Source organism: Octopus bimaculoides, chromosome 22, assembly GCF_001194135.2.
Source record: "Octopus bimaculoides isolate UCB-OBI-ISO-001 chromosome 22, ASM119413v2, whole genome shotgun sequence".
In the NCBI taxonomy this organism is placed as follows: domain Eukaryota; kingdom Metazoa; phylum Mollusca; class Cephalopoda; order Octopoda; family Octopodidae; genus Octopus; species Octopus bimaculoides.
Window position 1 is genome coordinate 12,814,432 of NC_069002.1, and position 15,877 is coordinate 12,830,308.

The window sequence follows — 15,877 nt, forward strand, 5'->3', positions numbered from 1 at the left end:
AGCATGAATTTAGGAAGCTTAGAAAATGAATAAGTATGAATTTAAGACAAAAACTGAATTCAGTTGAATTTCATGGAGAGAAACAAGATAAATAATAGAGGGCAGACTAAAGCGCGAAAGGTATGAGATGTTTGAGGCCGTAATAAATAAAAATCTCTATCTTATCTGCATCTTGGAGACTTCGTCGTAGTATGTCAGCGGAGAAGAGATTGAGATAATTTAGAATGGATTTCTCATTTATATATACCCAGAACCTGAAAACCTTAAGGAAAAACTACGAGAGAGGGACTGATTTAGAGAGGATGGAGGGGTAGACAGAGGCATGGCGGGAGAAAAGATCATCATCATCATCATATATATATATATATAAAGAGAGAGAGAGAGGGGGGGACCAATATATGTTTTATATATATATATTGATATATTTATTTATATATATATATATTTATACACATACACAATGGGTTTCATTCAATTTCCATCTAAATCCATTCACAAGGCTTTGGTCAGCCTGGCACTATACACAGTGGAAGGGAACCCAGAAGTTGTTGGGAAGCAGGCTTCTTAACCATACAGCCACTCCTGTGTCTCTGGTAAAGTGGGAGATATGTAATAAGTCTTCACAATCACACTTTTATTCTGCTGTTTTCTGGACATAGACCATTAGTTACATTGTAAAATATTTGTAGCTCTTGTTTTGAATTGATTTGTTTTCGCCATATTTAAGACTAAATTTTCCTGACATTTTGTTTTGTTTCTTCTTGTGTGTTTCTCTTTTTCCATTAAATTCCATTACGACTAAGTAATTTCCTTTATCTTCTAATTGTCAGGTGTCTTACTTCTCAACTCGTGTCTCACTGTCCGAGCTTCACAGGCTAATTCTCACAAAGACCGCGGCTGGGAGGAACTGACCCATGCTGTTATCAGATGGCTTAATGATAAATCTTCTGCTCTTGTCTTTATCCTATGGGGAGCATATGCTCAAAAGAAAGGTGCTTTCATAAGTAAGGTGAGGAATATACATCATTATTTTGGCTTTGGGCATCTCTTTTTACCTACTTCCAAAATGTGGGGAAATCATGTGTATTCTCAAAGTCTGATCATTCTCAATCCAATCATAAAACAGTAATTTGGAAGCCATGCAGAAAATGCATGGGAGCTATCTGTCACATAATAACAACAGGCACAAAATGATACTGCTTGTCAAAAACGTGTGGTGGTGAAAGTGTTACAGTTGCACTCTGTACAGCATTCTGGTTACTATGAAAACAAGGAAGACTACAACTTTGCTTGCTGCTATGGAAACAGACACCAATGTGAGATTTATGGCTATGTCTATAATGATGGCTTTGAATTGGCTAAAATTACCCAAAATTTTCAAACTTTAAAAGATATTAACTATATTAGTTTATGACAAAAATGAATTTCGTTTTCATAATTTGCATACAAAACCAAATCAGTATAATGAAATTTTAAAAAAATACGAAATTTGACAGCAACTGAAGATCTGGTTGGGGGAATAGTAAAGACTTGTGTATTGGAATGGGAGAGTTGTAAGAGTGGTAAAGACTAGTAGAACTGGAGGGGGAGGTTATGGGTGGGGTCATGCATTTATGGTAAAGATTTTTATTTCATTTTGCTGTTTCGTTTCATTTTTTCTCCGCTTTCAGCAAAAACACTGCATCCTGAAAAGCGCCCACCCATCTCCTTTCTCGGCCAACAACGGGTTCTTTGGTTGCAAACATTTCTCAAAATGTAATGACTACCTTTCAAAAAACAACAAAAAGACCATCGACTGGAAAAAAGTTCTGTAAATTTCTTTCAAATCATATTTTTAGAAAATAACTTCAAAGTTCATTAGAGAAAAAAAAGCTTCAAGATTTGATGAGCTCTTTAATTTGTTTTTAAATTCAAAGTTTCATTTTTATCTTTAGTAACCAATTTGCATCTGTTAAAAGTCTTCCATTTTTACCTCATTTCATATCCAGTAATTTCATCATTCCAACAACATTAATGGCTACTTCCAGACTGTTTCCTCTTTGCATTTCCATTGCATCGAGTTGAGAATCTTTCTAGCTCTCTCAATCAGTTCTAAGTAACCCCTGGATCTCCATATGCATTGAATCTTTTTAATGGTGTCATACAGTATGTGTTTGTTATTAGTTACATTTATGTTTGCATGTGGACTTGTAGAGCCTTTCATGATTTGTACAATTAAGTTAATTGCCTTGAGTCCAAATTTTGTTTGTTTGCAGATGTTTTGTCACTTAATGTCAATAGTCAGAAGTAACCTAAGCTGACCTCTAAATCACAGCCTCGACAACACATCTATGTTGATCATTTCTTAAAAACTCAAGGCAACTCCAGTAACACTTCATTTGATGTGTGAATGTAATATATATATATTTGCAGGATGGCAAGCTGGCAGAATCGTTAGTATAACAGACAAAATACTTATCAGCTTTTTGTTCTGAGTTCAAATTCTGTCACAATCGAATTACCTCCTCACTGCTGAAATTACTGGCCTTGTGCCAGAATTTAAAATATGTATATTTGAGAGTGTAGGTACAGTAGTTGTGACTTTGTTTTACAATTGTGTGGTTTGGGGATTGATTCTTCTGCATGGTATCTTGGTCAAGTGTCTTCTATCAAGTGAAATTTGATAGAAACTGTACAGAATCCCAATTGTGTGTATCTTTGCACCTGGGCTGCTGTGACACTATGTCCTACATAATGTCTGGCAGCTTGGTTTTTAGACATACATAGATGTCGAATAAAATACCTTACTTGAAAAATTGTGGTTGGCATTAGGTTATCTAGTCACAGAATATTGCCTCGAGAAATCTTGTCCAATTAATACTAGCATAGAAAACTGGTACAAGAAAAAAAGTGTGTGTATATATATACACCACACAAATTTCTCCTAGCTTTAGTCATTGAGCTGCAACCATGCTGTAGCACAACCTTTGAAATTTTTGGTCATACGAACCCCAGTAATTATTTTAGTCTGGTTCATCTTTTATTGAATGTTATTTGTCAAACTGCAATTTTATGAGACACAACAAAACCCTATCAGACCTGGACTCCTGAGCAAAAAAAATAAATAGCTGCTTATACGGCTCAAGAATAATAATTGCAGGCAAACTAATGGATAAAATCAGCTGTATCTTTTTCTATACATGCTGTTAACTAAGAATATGGCAGGACAGAATTAATCAGTTATTAGATTGGTACAAACTTTAAAGTAAATGTACATCCACAAGCTTCTGTACAGTTTGTAGGTCAAATCCCCCTTTAAAGTTATTTGTTAACCTTGAGAATCTCATGGTTGCAAAATATAATCCTTAACCCATGAAGTCATAGTTATGCCTATATATGTATATTTTAATGTAAATACGAACTCCTTAACCCTTTAAGGTTGGATATAAATAGCAAGTCTTTTCATGCAGGACGCAAATTTATAAAAAAAAAAGTGATAAATAGCTTATAACACAAATATGGCTTATATACCACACTCATCTTCAGAATTTAGTGTCAGTAAGCAACACTCAGCCTCCTTAAAAGGTTGATCATAAAACCATACTTGTACTTAGATATTTTACTCAGTTTTCCAATACCAAACTCATCATCTAGGTTTCTATGTTAAGAGAGTAACCCAAGACAGACTGCAACTTTTTTTTTTTTTCTTTGTGAAACAAAGCTTCAAATGTTTTTCAGTTCTAACATTTGAATTTTCTATTTTGATATAAATATTAATTTTTTAAATGTTTTGTCTCCTTTGTAATTTCAGAATTTTTTTTAATTTTTAGCTCATATTTAGAGAGTAAGTATTTCAGCTGTGTGTGTGTGTTGTTTTAAGACAGATTTAGCTCATATTTGTAGTAGATTGAGAAACAACCTAGAGGCTCTTTTGTTGTAAATAAAACAAAATTCTGGTTCACAAGTGTTAATGTTAACTGAAGAATTCAACGTCACATTATAGCCAACAGGGGACCTTTATAGTTGTTGTTCTGCTAGAAATAGGAGCCATATGAACTTTTAACTCACAACTGTCTTAAAAGCCACAAACTTCTGTCTGAAATAAGTTAGGGTGGTCACAAATAGAATATTTTTTGACTGTTGGCCTGAAGTTAAATAATAACTGCATTTTCTGATACAGAAATATCTTGCATTGTCCTATTCAAAATTACAAGAAGAAAAAAAACTTGTTCATAATACTAACAACAGTGCCTCTAGCTACTGAAACAAGTAAAAATAAGTTAGTGCCAAAACTGCATCCTGTTAATGCAAAGAACTAGTCTCACCTTATTTTTTGTTCTTAGAAATACTGTCCTGCAAAAAGCAGGGTCTTCCGTATGGTTACCAAACTTTGGCATTTGTGTTTGGAATGTAAATGCTGCAATTTTGCATATTTTGTAGCTTTTAATGAGGTTGGGGTTAATTGATATTAATATTTTCCCTATATTAGGTTTTGGGCAGGTTACTAACATTACAGCCCACTCAATTTCTTTTTTCTCCCCCTTTATAGCAATCCATCCAAAAATGAAGATCAGCAATTCATGGATATTAAGTATTGAGTCCTTGGGCTAGCTTTCATGGCAGATAAATATCTGAGATTATAATATTACCTCTGAATGGGACACTGATCTGGTCTATAACATGAAATAAAATGTTTTGCTCAAGAACATGTTGCTTAACCAAACAGCCCTACCCCAGCCAAAAAGGCCAAAATATTCTATCCCTTTTATTTTCAAACTGGCCATGTCCAGCCTCTCACACCTACTCAACAATGTATTTGAAAGTTGTGAGATAATGCATTATTACTTCAAAACAATAAATAAGCATTAAATTTGACAAAATAATCTGAATGTTAGTGTTTACTGACTACACAGATATACATAAAAGGAACTTGAACTGTGTCTATTCATAAACTAATTATCTAGTTTCTTTTGCAAGTTTAGAGAGATTATGGTTCTCTGCTTTTTTTTTTTAAAGCCCAAGTGACTCTTGGGGGATCCTTTGAGCATTTAACTGTTGTCACTTGTTATATTGTTAAATTCTTGCCAGCATGTGATAGCTGTAATTTTATTTCCTGATAAATAGATGCATAACTAATAACACGATATTGTGTCAGCAGAATATGATTTCAATCTGTAGATCTGGGCAAGAGGGTAAGAATTTAAAACTATAACAACAAAACAGTTTCACTTCATTGGAATATTAAAAGCTGCTTGTCCTTAAAAAATTAAAAAATGCCCTCAAATCATGAAAGAAATTAGATAGATGTAGTACTTACAGGGATGTCCATTTCAGGTTCCTCTACATTTAACCAACAAGAAATGGCTGCCAAATCTCTGGAATTATACAAGGTGCTAAAAAGTTCCTGGCTTTAAGGGTATCGCAAAAGGTCTGGTTGGAGGTTTAATATTCTGAGTTCTGTAACAGGAATTAGAAAAACTGAAGGAGCAATAAGTGGGTGAATCTGAGAAAGAGGAGTATGTTGAATAAAATAACTGATCTTCCTGTATTTTCTTTTAGCCAAAGCCAGGAACTTTTTAGCACCGTCTCATACAAACCATTTTCTTCAAAAAACAAAGAGACTGCATAATGTAGATTGATTTAAAAACTTATAAAGTCATGGCTAGTCACCACTTAGGATAGGCAAAGAAATGATGTACCTAGTCAAAAAAAAAAAAAACTGAGGTACATATTGATACTAAACATATAAAATTTTTTTTAAAAAACTTAAAATTTTATTCCAAGAAGTGAAACGCTCCAATTTTAAGATGAAAGTATTGACCTACACTGGTCCAGTGTTCATACGGGAGAGTTTCATTTGTTTGACCAATAAAACATGGCTTCTTAAATTAAGGTTACATGATTTGTGAGTTGAATGACATCAACAAAATAATATGTAATCATCATTTCTGCTGTAGACTACAACTACATCCATTTCTCTTTAACACCACCCAGAGGTAGTTTGAAGCTGATGATAACTAAATTTAATGTTATCAGTCTTTTGTGTTAGTCCTGTACAGCTCCTGACAGCAGCATCGACAACTGTGAAAAGGAGAACATGAGCCATCTTGGTTTGTTAAAAGAAATAATCGTCTTGGATGGAATCTGTATGAGGATGAACTCCACGTTCCAAAAGAGCTTTCTTCTTTCTTTCTTCCTCTTCCAATTGTCTCAATTGCTGTTCCCTTTGCATCTCAAGTATTTCATCAATGGAGACCTGCTCCAGATCTTGGCTGTTTTCGTTCTCCACATCCTACACAAAAATAAATAAAATCATCAATCAGCCCTCTACTCCAATTACTGAACTATTAGAATCACTTTCCTACTCCCTCCCCCCAATTCCTTCAATCCCTACACTGACATCTAAACTTTGCCTCCAATCTGTTATGGAAACATCACCTATAATCATTCAATGCTAAAGTAAATAAAACATCCCACACACAGTCAGCCATCGGGTTACTGCAGAAGTTGTAACCTTTCTACCCTTCTACTTGACAATCAGCTGAAAATAAAAGAAAAAACCCCAGAAGTTATCTGTTTTCTTAGCACAGGTTAGACAGTTTGAAAGGAGCAGGCAAGGCAGAGATGCACTAGGCTCCATAGTCTGTTTTGACATGGTTTCTATGGCTGGATGCTATTCCTAATGCCAACCAATTTACAAAGTGTATATGGATGTTTTCAATAAATATTTCACAACCATGAAATTTTTGTGAAGCTACCAAAAGTGATGGAGTGAAAGTTGAAGAATCTACAGATATTTTCGAGTTATTGAAGTTGGGGACACAAAAATCACCTCAAAACACTGGATAATCTTCAGGTTTGACCTGAATATTGTGATAAAATGGATTCTGCAAAAGATAGGTGGTGGCATTAAAATGTAGAAAAATTTGGTTCTTTGAGTACAAGTATGCAGATAAGATGCATAGCATCATGAAAATGTAGATTGTGGTGTGTTCATGGAAGGGAATGAGAGGTTTTGATATCACTTTGATGCTGACTTGTTTGACATCAGACCTTTTAATATTTCTGTATGAAGAGTGGGAAAGTGCTTCTGTCAATTGTGTTTAATAAATTATAATGTCTCCTATCTACGTGTATACTTCAGCATGTATGTGTGTTTCATTCCATTCTACAAACATTACCAGTTTTAACAAAAACCAGAACTTATGAACTTTTGTGCCGGTGGCACGTAAAAGCACCCACTACACTCTCGGAGTGGTTGGCATTAGGAAGGGCATCCAGCTGTAGAAACTCTGCCAAATCAAATTGGAGCCTGGTGTAGCCATCTGGTTCACCAGTCCTCAGTCAAAACGTCCAACCCATGCTAGCATGGAAAGTGGACGTTAAACGACGATGATGAATGAAGGGTAACTTTTGAGACTCCTTGCAAACGCCACCAACTCCAAAACAGCCCATTCATTTTCTTTTTTCAAAAGTTTTAATGGCTTAAATCTAATTCTCAAATGGTTCTCTGTACTGCAGAGATTTTAAAATGTATTTCAAGACAAAAAACTTTTGATACATGTATCCTTATTTATCAATAATTCATAACTCAGTAAGCTCAGCTGATCCTAAACAAATGACACAGATGAGTATTCTCTGCAGGAAAAGGAGTGGAGGCGCAATGGCCCAGTGGTTAGGGCAGCAGACTCGCGGTCATAGGATCACAGTTTCGATTCCCAGACCAGGCGTTGTGAGTGTTTATTGAGCGAAAACACCTAAAGCTCCATGAGGCTCCGGCAGGGGATGGTGGCGAACCCTGCTGTACTCTTTCACCACAACTTTCTCTCACTCTTTCTTCCTGTTTCTGTTGTGCCTGTAATTCAAAGGGTCAGCCTTGTCACACTCTGTGTCACGCTGAATATCCCTGAGAACTACATTAAGGGTACATGTGTCTGTGGAGTGCTCAGCCACTTGCACGTTAATTTCACGAGCAGGCTATTCCGTTGATCGGATCAACTGGAACCCTCGACGTCGTAAGCGACGCAGTGCCAACAACAACAGGAAAAGGTAGAGTACATAATATTGGAAGCTTTGCTGTTGTGGGACGAGTTTGGTGTCAATGAATCTACTATCTGTTCCAGTATGAAAGCATTTAATCCAAACAAACCAATACAGATGAGTGTATCATCTCTAGGAAAAGATAATCTGTACCAATGTACTGTCTTTGGGGGCAGATGGATAAAAACATTACCTCCCTTAGTTTAGAAATAAAATGTTCATAAATTGTTTGTACATTATCATTGTTTAAGATCCACTTTCCATGCTGGCATGGGTTGGACGGTTTGACAGGAGCTGGCTAGGCAGAAGATTGCACCAGGCTTCACTGTTTTGACAGTTTTCATAATTAGATGCCTTTTTTAACAACCACCTTACAGAGTGGATTGTGTGCTTTTTGCATGGCACTGACAATGTAACATAATTACGCAGTTTAGATATAAAAATTCTAAAGTCAAGAAAATACTTGGTGATGGCAGTTTTGCTGCTGTTGGCCATGAGTTTGGTGTCAATGACTACCATTCGTTCTGATATGAAGGTGCCTGACCATACAAATAATGTAGATGAACATATCCACTTCGTTAAAAGAAAATATGACACTGGAAGCTTCACTACTGTTGACCAAGAATTTGGTATCTATATACCTACCATTTTTGACTTTTACAAAAGTGCACAGAAAGGATTTATTTATCAGTCTTTTGGGAACCAAGTCCCTCTGATAAACAACAATAGATCTACTAATGGTTGAGCATTTTGAACAATGTGTGAACAATATTTTCTACTTGTCTAAATTTTAAACTTTCCATGTAAAGGGAATCAGTAATTATCGTGTATCTAAAGTAAAGACGTTCAGAACTACTGGTCTCTCAACAGAAGTGCTTAGGATGTGATACCATAACTGCAGTGAGTGTGAACGTATATATGTCTAACTGGGGCAACTGGCCACATTTATTTCACCATCCTCATCTTTTATATTTTTATAGCTTTGTTATATGTGCAATGATACATTTCAGCAGTGGTGCACCCTTACAGTGCTTGGTGCCATCACTTCAGAGACATCACCAACATATAGCACATTTTGGGCATCTAAATCTAGTGGAGCCCATCCTCCATATCCAGGTCTGAATATAGTTGATTTCTTTCAGAGGGAGGAAAAGGAGACAGTGCCGAACTAGTATTTTATCAACATAGGCGTAGGAGTGGCTGTGTGGTAAGTAGCTTGCTTATGAACCACATGGTTCCGGGTTCAGTCCCACTGCGTGGCACCTTGGGCAAGTGTTTTCTACTATAGCCTCAGGCCAACCAAGGCCTTGTGAGTGGATTTGGTAGACGGAAACTGAAAGAAGCCTGTCATATATATGTATGTGTCTGTTTGTCCCCCCAATATCGTTTGACAACTGATGCTGGTGTGTTAACGACCCCGTAACTTAGCGGTTCGGCAAAAGAGACCGATAGAATAAGTACTAGGCTTACAAAGAATAAGTCCTGGGGTCAATTTGCTCGACTAAAAGGCGGTGCTCCAGCATGGCCACACTCAAATGACTGAAACAAGTAAAAGAGTAAAGAGTATGAAAGGGATGAAAAGTTAAAGCTGGTTTGGTTGCATTTTGAGCACAGGGTTGGAACAAATGCCAAAAGACATTCTAATCTGACACTAACAATTGTCACCTTAGTGTCCCCTATTGTATGGTTAGTCCACATTGCTCTGTAAAGAGTATAGGGTTAGTTGCCTGTCTCTGGTGTATATATTTCTCCTTCAACGGGACATCAGTCCTTTGCAGGATTATGCATTTTTTACCAGCTCAGTGGACCGGAGCAGCATGAAGACAAGGTTTTGCTCAAGAACACAATACATTGCCTGGTCCAGGAATCGAAACCACAATCTTATGATTGCGAGTGCAACACCTTAACCCATGCACCTCCCCCATTGTATGTCCAGTAATAATAGAAAGAGTTCTACTTACTATCTCTCCTAATAAAACAACATTTTCTCCACGGATAATGAAGATTCCACGAGGAATATCACCATACTTCTTACCAACATGAATCCGTTCGATTGTTCGATGTAGAGCAAGGTTGGCTGTAATATACATTGGAGAATTATATTACAAAATGATAAACAATTCAGTCCACTTTATCCCATGCTCCCCCAAAAAACAAAAAACAGCAATATCACAATTTCACTTAAAATATTTAAGTCTAAACCTCTAACTAATAACTACAGTTCTATATTTTTGAGATGAGGAATGATGTACATCATCATCGTTTAACGTCCGCTTTCCATGCTAGCATGGGTTGGACGATTTGACTGAGGACTGGTGAAACCAGATGGCTACACCAGGCTTCAATCTGATTTGGCAGAGTTTCTACAGCTGGATGCCCTTCCTAACGCCAACCACTCAGAGTGCAGTGGGTGCTTTTACGTGCCACCGGCACGAAGGCCAGTCAGGCAGTACTGGCAATGGCCATGCTCAAAATGGTGTCTTTTACGTGCCACCTGCACGGCAGCCAGTCCAGCGGCAACGTCCGTTTTCCATGCTGGGCTGGATGGTTTGACAGAGACTGGCTAGGCAGAAGACTGCACCTGGCTTCACTGTCTGTTTTAGCTGAATTTTTATGGTTGGACGCCTTCGTAACTCCAACCACCTAGCAGAGTGGACTGTGTGTTTTTTACGTGGCACTGACAATATAACATAATAATGTAGTTCAGACATAAACATTCTAAAGTCAAGAATTTTCAGGTTTCTAAGGATGGAAATTGTGAATTATTTTGAAGTTAGCTCAACAACAATGCAGGAAGCTAACTGTCCGTTTTTTCTTCTACCTTGCCCAGTGGCTACAATTGCTGCAAGTATGTTTAGATAATCTCGCAACCTTTGACTTGCATTTTGTTTGTATTTGTTCATCTCAATTTTTTTTTTGTCCTAAGTTTATCATCATCCTTTGAAAACCCACTTTTCTATGCTTGCATGTAGCAAATGGAATTTATTGAGGCAAATTTTCTATGGCTGGATGCCCTTCTAGTCACCAACCCTCACCTGTTTTCAAACAAGGTAATATTTCCCCATGGCCAAACTTTTTTTTTTACAGGAGATTGGAAACAGCATTGCTTGCATGATGAAGACACTTGTGATGTCAAGACAAAGGTACACACACACACACACAAAGGGCTATCAAATCCACTCACAAGACTAGCCTGGAGCTATAGTAGAAGACATGCCCAAGGTGCCATGCAGAGGAATTGAACCAGAGACTGCATAGTGGGGAAGCAAGCTTCTTATCCACACAGCTATGCCTGCACCTGTTCTTATCTAAATGTAAACCTACCATTACAATATTGTGTTAGGTTCTGTTAAGTTAGTTTCCAAATACTAAAATGTTAATTTACTAAATAACTTCAAATTTCTTGATTTCAAAAACTCATTGAAATCCACAGAAAGTGTATTTCATTACAAATAGAATCATGAAAAGATTTTATAAATTCAGGTAAAATCTTACCAAACTGGTCAACACTTCGTAAGAAACCTATTAATGTACGACCATCTCGGAGAACGACAAGCAGCTTTTCTGAAAGATAAAAAAAAAAAAAAACGCTTGCATGGTGGTGACACTCATTTACAAATACTATGCAATGTCAACTCAAGGAGACAGTAATACACATACAATTGGCTTCTTTCAGTTTCTCTCTACAAATTCACTCACAAGCCTTTGGTCAGCTCAGGGCTATAGTAGAATACACTATATATACCCTATTTACTAGTGTCATTATTTTATATCAGAATTTAACTAAGCAAAAAACAAAAAAACTAGGGAGCAACTTAGATATGGGGCAAAGCTAAAACTTTGAAGGGAAAAAAAAAATTTTGTACCAAGATTTAACACTAAGTTTGGGGTGCAATACAAAAACGAGTGGATACAGTATATTACAAAAATAGAAATAGAATGAAACAAGAATTTCATCTACAAATGGTAAGTTTCTGAGAAAGAATTGAAACCTTGTTTGCAAAAGGAGTCTGTTAAGGTCAAGAAATGAGAGAAAGTACTATCTATTAGGATTTAAATTTCACCTTTTATAATTATGGAGGGGAAAAGTTAAGTTTGCTAGGGTCAGGTCTGAACTGAGAATTATTAAAGGACTGCAATCTTCAATAAGAGAGATAGAGAAAGGACAAAGTTAAAACCAAATTCGAAACCCTTATAAAATATTCCGTACAGTAGGTGACCAGCCCAAGAAAAATATGTACCCTAAAGATAGATTCAAAGAGCTGATGTTCATGTTTTACTGAAGTATAATTTTGAAAAAATGTGTAAATTATAAACAGGCCTAAAGTTGTTCATACCAGAATGAAATTTTAAACTCAAATATTTCACAATTAAGAAATATACAAAAAACTATATACTGTTTATAAATTAATAAAGGACAGAACCAGTGCGTGTGTTTATTACCGGCATAATGCCTCTCCCAAGGTTTAATTGTAAGAAATATACATTTTCTAAAAAACGCAATTAATTGATTTTCTCTATCTTCACTTTAATTAATGAACATGCAAATATATAATTGTCACGAGTAAGAATATTTTTAATAATTCTGAAATGTGCTGCCCCATTTAGGTTGTGTTAATTTAAAAATTAACATGTCCATAAAGAACTTCTAATTTTGAGCAATATGAGGGCTTTAACAGGTGTGTGTGTGTATCCGTTTAGTATTGACTGCCGGAACAAAGAGTACTCAATACCATAGTAGAGATTTAATATATTTTATTTTAGCTTTGAGTTTCTCCCTGTGGGTCTTCAGGCAAGTTAATACTGAAGACCCTACGCACCTACAAGTGTAATAACTCAGAGTAGCAAGAGGCCGACTCGACTAAAATATAACAATATATATATTCTAAGTTGATTTACATTTGTTCCGACAAGGAAGAAATGAAATTCTGAGAAGCGACGGACTAATTACCTCTAGCATGAAATACACATTCTGACGTTTGTATATCCAAACGTACATGTGTGAGTGTACGTGTTTTAATAAGTAATTTTTTAGACATTTTAAAACATAGTTGTATAAAGCGCAATATATATTTTAGCTACGGCTCTTTACATTCTAAGTTCAAATCCTGCCGAGGAATACAAGTACTGTCTGTGGCATCTTTATGAATAAAAGTATATTCGAAGGAATATAATGCCTGTGGTTTGGGACCTCAAAATGCTTTTAGCTCAAATTTTTTTATTCCAAATAACAAAACCAGTCCTTGTGCCTATTGTAATATAATCATGTTCTCATATGAAAACATGCTAACGTTTTTGATATATTTCTTTACATTCATTTTAAAATATTCATTCTACATAAGTTGGTGGTGGCACAATACGTCGTAAAAACACACACATATGAGTTTATAGTATATATAGTTTCAAGTAATAAATTACAATTATACATTCATTTACTAGTGAAAACATTCACTACTAACAACTTATGTGTATGTACGTACGTCGTGGTTTTTTTATTTATGCGTTTCAGCCAAGTGGCAGCGGTCATGCTGGAGCAAATTGATTTAACTGTATTAAAACTGTCCGGTTAGCAGACCGAAACTTCGAAGTCACTGTCTTCATATAAGAAAAAAAATATGTAGTCCACAAAGAAGGACTGAGTATGCCTTCGCTTTAATGTTAGTTTTAAGTAATAAATTACAATTACCCGCCACTCAGAATGTCAACACAGATTTTTTTAATTCTAAATAACAAAACCAGTCCTTGTGGCTATTGTAATATAATCCTGTTCTCATATGAAAACATGCTAACGTTTATGATATACAAGAAATTTGGAATTGTGTAAATGTATGAATTTTAAACATACACACACACAGAAAATCTGCCTTTTATAGATAAGATACCTTTCATTAATTTTAAAATATTCGTTCTACATGAGTTGGCGGTGACACAATACGTCGTAAAAACACACACACACACAAGAGTTTATAATATATATAGTCTTAAGTAAAACATTTACAATTATACATTCATTTACTGGTGAAAACATTCACTACTAACAACTTATGTGTGTGTACCTACGTAGTGGTTGTATGTAAATTAATTTAACTGTATTAAAACAGTCCGGTTAGCAGACCGAAACTTCGAAGTCACTGTCTTCATATAAAAAAAAAATACGTACTCTACTATGTGTGTGTACGTACGTAGTGGGTTTTTTTATTTATGCGTTTCAGCCAAGTGGCTGCGGTCATGCTGGAGCAAATTGATTTAACTGTATTAAAACAGTCTGGTCAGCAGACAGAAACTTCGAAGTCACTGTCTTCATATATATATAAAAAAAACATGTACTCTACAAAGAAGGACTGAGTATGTCTTCGCATATACGAAGTCGCATATACAAAGTCGCTGACCGCTGCGACTCGTATCGAGTTTTATTCAATAATATAAACCCCTAACTTGTTTTATATGAATATGTACGTAAGTGTGTACAAACTTACTGTCTATTTCTTCGACCAAACTAGCTGTTCCAGGCAGATAAGACATCTCTAAATAGAGAAAAGCCGATGATGTTGCTGCTTCTGCAGCCGCCGCCTCCGTCCTTTTCTCTCCAACAACTGAATCGGTGCCCGGCCCGCGAACATACCGCCATCTACTGACATCTTGCAGAACTAACATTCTCACAACGTCACACTAATTATCTCCCTTAGACGTTTTTCCGCTTCAATTTATAGTAGCTTCTTCTTCTTCTTCTTCTTCCCTCCTCACACTCCTCCTCTTTCCTCTCTCTCTCTTCCCTCCTCACACTCCTCCTCTTTCCTCTCTCTCTCTCTTCCCTCCTCTCTCTTCCCTCCTCTTTTTGCCATTACTGCAGTTATTGTGCAGTTTTAGCCCTAGGTCAGACCTGTTCAACAGACTGATGATCGATAGCGTTACCCCAATTATTATCATTCCTCGTAGAAGTAGTAGTAGTAGTAGTAGTAATTGTAGTAGTAGTAGTAATTTTAGTAGCAGTAGTAGTAGTAGTAATTTTAGTAGTAGTAGTAGTAGTAATTTTAGTAGTAGTAGTAGTAATTTTAGTAGTAGTAGTAGTAGTAGTAGTAGTAGTAATTTTAGTAGTAGTAGTAGTAGTAGTAATTTTAGTAGTAGTAGTAGTAGTAATTTTAGTAGTAGTAGAAGTAGTTTGATTTGAGGAAAAAGAAAAGATGCCTTTAGTATTTTGATTAGAGAAGAGAGAGAGAGGTGACAGAAGGTTCTGCCTGAAACTTTTAAACCTCCCTTCGTCATGTTGGTATAATGTACACATTGAATAATGTACATAAAAGTACATTATTTAATATATTCTTTTTTTAAAACAGTAGAATGTGATATAAAGGAAATTTTGGCTGAGAGATTTCCAGCAGATTGTGTATCTTCATAAAGGCTCCCCATTGGCTCCAATAATGAATGCAGTATAGTGTAAAGAAGTAATGTAATATTGTATAGCAGTGTAGCATAACAGAGTATTTTGTAGTATAGTTATAATGTAGTGTATTGTAATATGTCATGAATTGTAGTGTCATGTAGAATAATATGTAGCAAAGTGTATAGCATAATGAAGTATGGTTTAAAGATGGTGTAATATAGTATGCTCTTTTACTTGTTTCAGTCATTTGACTGCGGCCATGCTGGAGCAGTGCCTTTAGTCGAAGAAATCGACCCCAGGACTTATTCTCGGTAAGCCTAGTACTTATTCTATCGGTCTCTTTTGCCGAACCGCTAAGTAAAGGGGACGTTAACACACCGGCATCGGTTGTCAAGCGATGTTGGGGGGGGACAAACACAGACACACAAACATATAGACACACATACATACATATATATATATATATATATATATATA

At 36.0% G+C, this 15,877-nt stretch overlaps 2 protein-coding genes across 2 annotated transcripts in view; one reads left to right on the plus strand and one right to left on the minus strand.

Moving 5' to 3' along the window:
• LOC106881178 (uracil-DNA glycosylase 2) overlaps positions 1-3,765 on the plus strand; it is a 20,561-nt gene extending 16,796 nt beyond the window's left edge. The window contains exons 7-8 of the mRNA XM_014931467.2: positions 831-1,009; positions 1,671-3,765. Coding sequence (XP_014786953.2) covers positions 831-1,009; positions 1,671-1,814 — 323 coding nt within the window. The 3' untranslated portion in view covers positions 1,815-3,765. The remainder of the gene's footprint in view (positions 1-830; positions 1,010-1,670) is intronic.
• Positions 3,766-5,730: 1,965 nt separating this feature from the next.
• On the minus strand, positions 5,731-14,694 carry LOC106881185 (U6 snRNA-associated Sm-like protein LSm1). The gene is made up of 4 exons (XM_014931475.2): positions 14,496-14,694; positions 11,515-11,583; positions 9,981-10,096; positions 5,731-6,271 (listed from the first exon to the last, which is right to left on the minus strand). Exons 1-4 carry the CDS (start codon positions 14,671-14,673, stop codon positions 6,095-6,097), a joined length of 540 nt encoding a protein of 179 aa, XP_014786961.1. The 5' UTR covers positions 14,674-14,694; the 3' UTR covers positions 5,731-6,094.
• Positions 14,695-15,877: the final 1,183 nt, after the last annotated feature.

Excerpts from the sequence above, each read along its gene's own strand:
- LOC106881185 (XM_014931475.2), bottom strand. The coding sequence starts at position 14,673 with ATGTTAGTTCTGCAAGATGTCAGTAGATGGCGGTATGTTCGCGGGCCG. Across the intron at positions 10,097-11,514 it reads ACGAAGTGTTGACCAGTTTG|CCAACCTTGCTCTACATCGA; the intron begins GTAAGATTTTAC and ends TGTATATTACAG. Across the intron at positions 6,272-9,980 it reads TTGTTTTATTAGGAGAGATA|GATGTGGAGAACGAAAACAG; the intron begins GTAAGTAGAACT and ends ATTTTTGTGTAG.